The sequence below is a fragment of the Urtica dioica genome, chromosome 6 (assembly GCF_054948205.1).
Source record: "Urtica dioica subsp. dioica isolate 48M chromosome 6, U.dioica_male_clone48M_v1_H2, whole genome shotgun sequence".
NCBI lineage: Eukaryota > Viridiplantae > Streptophyta > Magnoliopsida > Rosales > Urticaceae > Urtica > Urtica dioica.
This window is the reverse complement of record NC_142761.1, coordinates 33,665,689-33,674,904: the sequence shown is the minus strand read 5'-3', so window position 1 is coordinate 33,674,904 and position 9,216 is coordinate 33,665,689. Positions and strand designations below refer to the sequence as shown.

General features: G+C 33.0%; 1 protein-coding gene across 1 annotated transcript; it reads left to right on the top strand.

Annotated features, from left to right (window-relative positions):
- Positions 1–2,630: 2,630 nt before the first annotated feature.
- On the top strand, positions 2,631–6,932 carry HCAR (coenzyme F420 hydrogenase family / dehydrogenase, beta subunit family). Its single transcript, XM_089617817.1, has 19 exons — positions 2,631–2,779; positions 2,854–2,956; positions 3,084–3,168; positions 3,519–3,630; positions 3,963–4,047; positions 4,174–4,215; positions 4,321–4,399; positions 4,796–4,847; positions 4,950–5,012; positions 5,110–5,207; positions 5,304–5,339; positions 5,429–5,490; positions 5,591–5,618; positions 5,723–5,802; positions 5,893–5,962; positions 6,071–6,128; positions 6,214–6,278; positions 6,379–6,473; positions 6,555–6,932. Exons 1-19 carry the CDS (start codon positions 2,704–2,706, stop codon positions 6,646–6,648), a joined length of 1,383 nt encoding a protein of 460 aa, XP_089473943.1. The 5' UTR covers positions 2,631–2,703; the 3' UTR covers positions 6,649–6,932.
- Positions 6,933–9,216: the final 2,284 nt, after the last annotated feature.

Sequence of the window (9,216 nt, the reverse complement as noted above, 5' to 3'; positions counted from 1 at the left end):
TTCTTGTTTTGGCACCTAGGTCCTCACTCGACCTAGTGTTTAGCTCTGTGACTTCAAGACTCGTTCTTAAGTCGTAGTGTTTAAAAGTGCCCACTCACTAATTCCTTTATTTCGAGTGATTTAATGATAGAAACTTTCGTGGTTGCTCGAGGTTCCGAGGAAAGGAAGAGAGACGTGCTGCGAGGGGAGACGAGCGTTGCAACTTTCTAAGAGCTTCTCAAACATCAAGCTTCAAGAAAGGTTAGTAAACTTCTATGCTCATATTGGTTTTTAATTACATGTACTTGCACTTGTCTAGGTTAGTAAAAACCGTTTTTACTTGTAAAAGAAAATTTTTACAATTCCGCCGCTTCCCGAAGCGTTAATTATTTTCTTAAACCCTAGATCGATTCCAACACGCACCACGGCTATTAGGGCTATTATACATGGACCAATCACTCGGGTCTTTCTCTGTTTGCGGTTCTAAGTCAGGAGTTGAATCCGAGACACTCATGACAAGTTACAGGATCGCTTTTGAATAATGGGGTATAAGTACCCTCTTATCTGACACTCTATCTCATCGAGTCATGAGACTCAAGACGTTTCCTCGCTTCAGGGAAAGCACATAACAATTAACACATAAAGAATGGGTTCTAACTTTTCTAACCATATTAAGAATCTCTAAACGAAGTTTTACTAGTTGAGCCGTAGCTCGATTATCTTCTTGGTTCTTTAGGTGAGAGGCTTAGCCTATTCTTTAATTACTATAGCTCGATTTAATCATGATCGAGCACAAGTAATAAATACACCAAACCTGATCCATGATGTTGCAGTGCAATTTCCTTTTATAATTATTTTCCAAGAAAAGGACGTCTTTAAACATATGCTCCAACTCTTCAATGATGTCCAACATTATCCAGCCAAGTGTTCTCGGTGGTGGATGGGTGAGCCTCAACGCTCGAGTGTATACTCGTCGTCCCAATTCCTTGAAGGTCACTGCGAGAAAGTTAGACACTCAACAACATACTTTTATGTTCTTTAAGCATTCATTGATGCTCGTATTAAATCAACCCATTCTTTAAGGTCTCTACTATTTTGTTTTTTTTTTTAAAGATCCGTATTAAATCATACTACTTGGTATCCAGTTTGATAAAAAATATTCTACAATAACCATGAACCCCTCGAAAAACTTCAACATCTTACTAATGGACTTTATCCGATTATAAACCACTCTTACAAAAAGAAACATAACTCGAATTTGGAAACTCGAAACAAGTTGATTCCACAGGGTGGTTAAAGAAGACATATCTAAATCTTTCTAATAATATGCTATAAGCCAATTTTAGAGTGCTATAGCCAGTCCAAAAGTATCCCGTAGAGACACGAAGACGGATAATATTTATGTTCAAAATAGTTTTGAAATTACAACTTCAGAAAATCATTTCTATTTCAAAACTTATCGGATGAACGTGTTCTTTAGCTTCATAGAAAGCTCACAGAGTCTAGCTTCTATGAAAATAATAAGAAAATCTATTTCTGTAAGAGCACATCCAAAACGATTTTTTTCCTAAACAATTTCTGCAATTTAAAAAGCAATTTTTCATATCTGCTTTGTTCATTCTCCATTCCAAAAACTAGAGTTTTCAAACTTTAATTTCAGACCCAAAACGACCAGACACATATATTCAGGTATCTTCCTTAAGTCAAAATAAAAAATCACAACCCAAGAGAGAAACTAAATCACACGAGAAAACTTGTCGACTATCGTCATTAAAATATCATCGAATTAGACACAAGCTCATAACTAAAACTCAAATCCTAGAGATAAAAAATCCCGAATATGATTTCATAAGTCCAATCACAACCCTCTTTATATATGAGTTTTGAACAAAGCATAGGAAGAGGAAAAGAACGAGAAGCCTTACCTTGACTTGAGAGAAGTTTTTGCATACTTTGCGCTCTCTCTCTCTCTCTCTCTCTCTCTCTCTCTCTCTCTCTCTCTCTCTCTCTCTCTCTCTCTCTTTTTGCATACTTTGCGCTCTCTCTCTCTCTCTCTCAAGATTGAAATGAAAGGAAAGAGAGAACAAACCTAATTTTTATCCAAAAGTTTTTATAAATTTTCATTTTAGTCCTCAATTTCTTTAAAAATTCCCTTGGGACCCTTTTTTTTAAACCCATCAAATAACTATTTCTTAATTTTCATGTTTTAAACCCTTTGCTTATATTGTGCTATCTCTCTCTCTTTTTTTTTTATATATATAAATAGTAAGCAATTAATTTGTTATAAATAAAATTGTAAATACTAAATAATGTTAAATAAAGTCCAAACTAATTATAAACAAATAATAAACTATAAATATCAAGAAAAAAAACTTTTTACAAAATGATATTTTTTTCATAAATAATATATTTATTGTTGAACTAATTTTTAAAATAATAATTATTAGTTAAAGCTGATATTCATGTGTTTTTCCGTCCAACATAACTAAAGAAGTAATTATGGCGTAATTAATACGTAATGTTAGATATTATTTTCGAACAGAAAAAAATTATTATATAAATATAATTTTCGATAAACATCATATATTTTTGCCATCATTATCCTTAAAAAAAATATTGTTGTTTCAAAGTAAAATTTTATATCTGTGGATATGGTTTAAGTCGCAATTTTTTCAGTACGAGGGAAAGAAATATCTCATTGAGGAAGTGTGTTCTGATCATTCAATGTCTGCCTTCATTACCAATCTCTCTTCTCTTTCCCTCTCTGTTGTTTGTTCATCTTCTTCTTCATCGTCAAAAGGTACTTAAAGAAACTGAGTTTTTAATTTTTTTTAATTTTTTTATTTAATAAATTTAATGTGAAACACCATACAGATGGGAAGACAAATTCAAAGTCAGTGAAGCTGAGAGAAGATTGGAGGGAACGTTCTAAGCCCATTCCTCCTGGTGGTACTTACCCAGCCAAAGACCAATGCAGGTTTCTCAACTATTAAACTGTTTTTTTTTTCTTTTCTATAAATTCCCATCTTTTCCATTTTTTCAGGTTTTAATGGGGGTTTTCTTGTTTTCTTGTTTTATGTATTATGTTGGTGATAATTTCTCAGTCGTTGTGGCTTGTGTGATACGTATTACATTGCTCATGTGAAGAACGCTTGTGCTTTTTTGGGTGATGGAATGTCCAAAATTGAGGTACCTTTTTTTTTTTTTTGGATATAATATGAACTCTTTTGCTTTTGCTTGTCCATTTTTGTGATTTCCCTCTTGAAAGTTATGTTGTTAGAGTTGAAATTAGTGTAGAAGGGGCAAAATTGTGTTCAAGTCATGGTTTCTCTTATGGTTGAAGTCGCAATTCTGGAAGGTTTAAACATAAAGCTGTGATCTTCGACTCTTGTGGTTCAGAAGTAAAATTAATCTTTAAACGCCTCTCAGAATGAAGTTACTCAGTTTTCCTAAGTACCGGGTTTCGCATAAGTGCAACTGTATTTGTTTTACACATTTCTGTTTCCAACGAGGTAATCGCTTTGTTTTCTTCTTTCTAGAGCTTGGAACCCGTAGTTCATGGGCGTGGAAGGAATGTGAATTCCTTAGACGAAACATACTTCGGAGTCTTTGATAAGCTTCTTTACGCTCGGAAAACTAAGCCCGTTGAGGGTAATATTTTTGTTTGGTTATATAGTGATCACAAGCTTTCATTTGATCTGTCCTTAATCTGTTTCCACTTGATTCCATCGAATATTGTATTCCAGTTTACTAATTCTTAACAACTTAGCTATGATTCACTATAAATTCCTATTGTCATACATTACTTTTATAGAAATATGTTTGGGTAATGTGTTGCATAGTAGCATAAATTTCGGGTGAAGTTAGGAAGAAGAAATATATACCGAAACATATGAATGTGAAAACAAAATTTAGAGCATTTTGTTCATGAACTAGTCAAATGACTATTATCATTTTTTACTTCATTTTTTTTGTGATTGTAGGAGCTCAATGGACAGGAATAGTTACGACGATAGCTATCGAAATGCTGAAATCGGGGATGGTAGAAGCCGTTATCTGCGTACAAAAGTACTAACCAGAAAACTACATTTCATCAATTATTTTCTGAGTTGATATACCAATATCCAAACCGTATTTGCCTCCAAAATGTTCTTCAAACTCGTAACAGATCTTGGTATTTGAAATCGGTTGCAGTGACCCAGATGACAGGTTCAGTCCGAGGCCCGTCTTAGCAAGGTTTGGCGTTATCTTGTATTTTATTCTTGAAGCTGAATATTTAATTTTTAGTACATAATATACTTGAACTTTCTTTATTTACTCATCTATTTTATCGTGTCATAGGACCCCGGAAGAAGTTCTTGCCGCTAGAGGTGTTAAGCCAACATTATCCCCTAATCTCAACACCCTTGCCTTAGTTGAGGTATCTGTATTCTCTTTTCATTATCAATACTTAATGAGATAATCAATGTGAATAAGAGACATTTTATTTAAATATAATTGCGCGATAAATAGAAGTTAAAATCTAGTTCAATCTTGGAATTGAGGAAACTGACTCTTCAGAATAAAATAAAATCAGCTAACAAACCTGATAATATATAAATACTTGTAGTTAAATTTCCTTAGCTTGGGAAATGTATTCAAATATATAATTTCGGCAAAAGAAGATAATATACCATGAAATCCAAATCTCAAAAGGCCTAAGAAAACAAAAATTCCCATTTTTCAAAAGAAAAGTACCTTCTTTAACATAATGAATTATGGAACTATTAAAGTCTGTCTCGAGTCTCGACTTATCTCGCTGCCTATTTAACAACAGGCTGCAGGGGTGAAGCGTCTTCTTTTCTGCGGAGTCGGTTGCCAAGTACAAGGTGTCGTTTTTTTACTATGCTCTCGAGATTTTTTCACTTTTACTTCTTCTCTATTGTGACTTAATTACCATTGTAATGCAGAGTGATTTCTTAAAAATGCAGCGTTAAGATCTGTGGAGCAACACTTAAACTTGGAAAAACTCTACGTCTTGGGCACAAATTGCGGTACTTGAAAACAATATTGCGTGAAATTCGGTTCTATACGCTTCTATGTCGTTAGACAGTCTAAGCAATATATATATATACAAATATTTCCAAACAGTGGATAATGGTACTCGAGAAGGATTAGACAAGTTTCTGAAAGCTGCGAGCACCGAACCAGAAACAGTTCTTCATTATGAATTCATGCAAGATTACAAGGTTTGTGTTGCTATAGCTCACACCATTTCTTATTGATATCTTGGATTTTTTTTACCTAAATTATTTAACAACTCAATCGTGGCCTACATGAAATAGGTGCACTTGAAACATCTTGACGGTCACACCGAAGAGGTAATGCAAAAAACTTCCAAGTATTTCCGGTCTTAAATAAAACCCGTTATTTCACTGCTCATCCATTTTCTAATTGTTCTCTTGTTCAGGTTCCGTATTTCTGTCTACCTGCAAATGACTTAGTCGATGTTATCGCTCCGTCTTGTTATAGGTAGTTTCTTCACTTAGATCTTAATATATCTTATACCATTTGCTAACATAAGCTAAGCTTCCTTTATTATTATCTTTTTGTTTTTTTTCCTTCGCCGCAGCTGTTTCGATTACACGAATGCCTTAGCAGTGAGTTTCAAAACCCTTTTGTTTTAACATACATTTTTCTTATCTTTTCTTGTTATCATTGGTATTTAAATGGAATTCTTTGTTACATGTCAAATAAAATTTAGGACCTTGTGGTTGGTTACATGGGTGTGCCAAAATACAAGGGAATCAGTATGCAACAACATCCCCAATATATCACAGTAAGGTAATCCCATTTTATATTTCCCTCCATTGATTTTGTCTATAAGATCAATCTTTTTCCATAATGAACATTGATTCTTAACATGAACTTCAGAAACGAACGCGGAAGAGAAATGCTTGATCTGGTTGAGAAGTACTTGGAGATCACACCCACAATTAGTAGTGTAAAAAAATCTCGAGATCTTTGTTTTATTTTATTTAATGCTTTTCTGTTGTCCAAAGAAAATTTTCGTTATTGCATTCTTAATCAAACGGACGAAAACTCATTTCAGGGTCAACGACAGCCGTTTGTTGTGGAGACTGTCCAGGCCGATGACAATGCTAAGCAGGGTAAATCTATAATCACCTCATCAAGTAAATCATTTTGTGTTGAATTACATAATTAATTGCTGTTATGTTGTTGAGCCTTACTTAGGTAAAGGACCTTCTAAGCCTGCACCAAAGTTTGTGGGGAATTTGATAGCTTTCCTTCTAAACTTGGTAATGATCTTCCACGCTGTATATGGAAATAATCATTATATTTAGCCAATTAATTGCTTACTTTCTTAATTTTTTTTGTTTTAATAATTTATTGAATTAGATTGGTCCAAAAGGGTTGGAATTTGCCCGATATTCTCTCGACTACCACACAATCCGAAATCATTTGTACGTAAATCGCACCTGGGGCAAAGATAGGTAAATAATATCGAGGAGGAACACTATTATTAATTCATTTGTTTATTTTTACCATTAACTCTCGAGCTTCGAAACTTGCAGAGCCGAGAGACACACTCCTTCATACTCCAAGAAGCTTGTGGACTTGTACAACAAGAATGGTGAGATAAACAAAATGCTTTCAAATGACAAGTAGTTCTCAGAGATTAATCTATTGCTGGCCATACAAAAATAAAACTTTTTGGGTTTCCGTGGATGTGGAGTTATATGCACCTTTTGTTAAATCCTTAATATTGTGAAAAAAAAAAGAAAAAAAAAAGATGTATGTCCATGAATTTTGAGACTGTTGATGACTCCCAAGTGAACTGAATATCAATTCTGCTTGTCAATGTCATGTTTTATTTTGTCTTTTATGACTCGAGAACTAAATGGATTAAAAAAAGGTTTATATCAAGATTGAATGTATGCTCTTTTTTTTTTGGCCTTGTGGCTCAAGGAGTAACATAATTGTCCGAGATCGTCATTGATGATTAGACACTGAAGTGTGGATCTATGGGACCCATTTAAAAAGTGACAATGCATCAACAATGACGTTGAGTTCGATTGGTCAATTTTGGATATTGTTTGAGGGCACTCTTGAATTTCACTTGGAGCTCAACATGACATGTCTTGTGGCAATAGTGTACACCATTTATAAACACGATCTTCATTTTGGGGGCAGATATTTACCATTGGAACTAGACCATCTTGTCGTGTACCACTTTTATTGATAGAGTAAGTTTTATAAACAGAAAAAGGTTCACGTCATGTCGTTGTAGTTTAGGAAGTAATTTACAAGTTTTATAAGCTAAAGTTTATTGTAAACCTATTTTTTAGTTTATTAATGAATATCTAAACATATTGATTTTGCGTTTAGAGAAATGAATACGTTACATTGTGACAATGATTTCAGTTTATATGAATTGATAAGAAAAACTGGATTTATATCATTTTTAGCATATTATAAGTAAAAGAGCATTGATCTGTATTAACGGTCAGCCGCTGATGCTTTCACATAGGTGAGATCTACTTCACATGTAAGTTTTACTCTCTCGCTCGCATCAACGGTTCGCTGATCTGATCGCTAATGAAAATAATTTTCCTTATTAAAATCACTTTTGCATTCTCACTTTTTAGATGGGTCTCACATATACTTCATTGATGCAAATGTGTCAACCACTAGTACCAAAAGGATCTTCTCATAAAACATATATTATAGCTAAATAGAGAAAGTTATTTGATTCAAAGAATGATTTCGGTATGCAATAAAACATATATTATAGCTATATTATAATAAAATCTATAAATTTGAATACTAGCAACATATTATTTTCAATTGCCTATATGGCTATAAGATCTAATGAACCTCTAAAAAATATGCTAAATAGTGTACTAATTTTCTTATTAATAAGAGCCTCTCCAATGTTAAGAGTAGCCAATTTTTGCCACATCCTTGTTATAATGATATTTAAAAACATCATTATTTGAAAACTTACAAAAAAACACTCAAATGGTAACAACTTTTAAATGTGTCAACTACAATCTTATTTTATTTTCCAGTTTTGTCACACCCTTATTATAATGATAAAATTAATGTTTATTATATTTTTATTTAAAAAATATAAGGTCTTCAATTGGCATCGGTGTTAAAAAAGCACCGATGCCCAACTTGTTCTTTTTTTAAGCTAACTCAAATTTCCATCCATTGGAGATGCTCTAAGTGGAACCACATTTTATCTTTATTTAACTATGATGAAATTACTCGGCCAAAGAATGCACACGTACTTACTAAGGTCTTAAATGTCATACTTTATGTCATTTGGAGTATCCCAAATTACGGAAAACGCGGCAAGTTAGTGGAAAATCGGGGAAAAAAACGTGGAAGGCAGAAAAATATTTTTTTCGACGAAAAACCAACATATTAATAGAAATACCAACATGTTTTTTATTTTGTTTCATACAAACTTGTGAGTTTTCAGCGACATTGTAGAGTCTCGATAAATACCAAGAGCAGAAACAAAATTTGGTTTTTCTTTTCTAATGTAGTTTACACTCAATTAAGTTGTATAATTCAAGACAAATTACATGGAGTTAATCTAAAACATCATGTGTACAAGATTTATTTACGTTTATGATGATTGAGCCACCGTCCTCTTAAGAAAATGTAGAGTTCGAATTGAGGTATTTTGACTTAGTCTAAATTGATTGGTATTTGAATATTAGAATTTTTCATTAATTTTTTTATTTATGTAATTTCGATTTTGAAATATTAGTCGATGTCCACACGTATGCATGTATGTATATGCACATAAACACACACACACACACACGCGCAACAAAACTAGACAGAATTCACTTTTGTAGATACTCATATTGATGATGATCACATGTAGAGAAATATAAACATGTATAGAAAGTCCACGGTTGGGAATTGGAATCCAACAACAGTAACTACAAACTTATATATACTATTATTGTCATAATAATATATGATATTATTCCCTATTCATTTTAGTGTATTTATATAACACATAGGAATGGGCTTTCTTTTGGGTTTTTTTAGATTGTGAAGAACAAGAAGAGAAGTCACCACCCCATGTGTCTCTCTTCTCTCGATTATAGTGTTTGTCGCTTTAAAGCTAAAGATTGAGGCTCTTAAGAAGTGCATAGACCAATTTCATTTATATTTTTTAAAAGAAACAAAAATACAGTTGAAGTATTCAAT

Excerpts from the sequence above, each read along its gene's own strand:
- HCAR (XM_089617817.1), top strand. The coding sequence starts at position 2,704 with ATGTCTGCCTTCATTACCAATCTCTCTTCTCTTTCCCTCTCTGTTGTT. Across the intron at positions 2,780-2,853 it reads TTCTTCTTCATCGTCAAAAG|ATGGGAAGACAAATTCAAAG; the intron begins GTACTTAAAGAA and ends AACACCATACAG. Across the intron at positions 6,474-6,554 it reads CGCACCTGGGGCAAAGATAG|AGCCGAGAGACACACTCCTT; the intron begins GTAAATAATATC and ends CGAAACTTGCAG.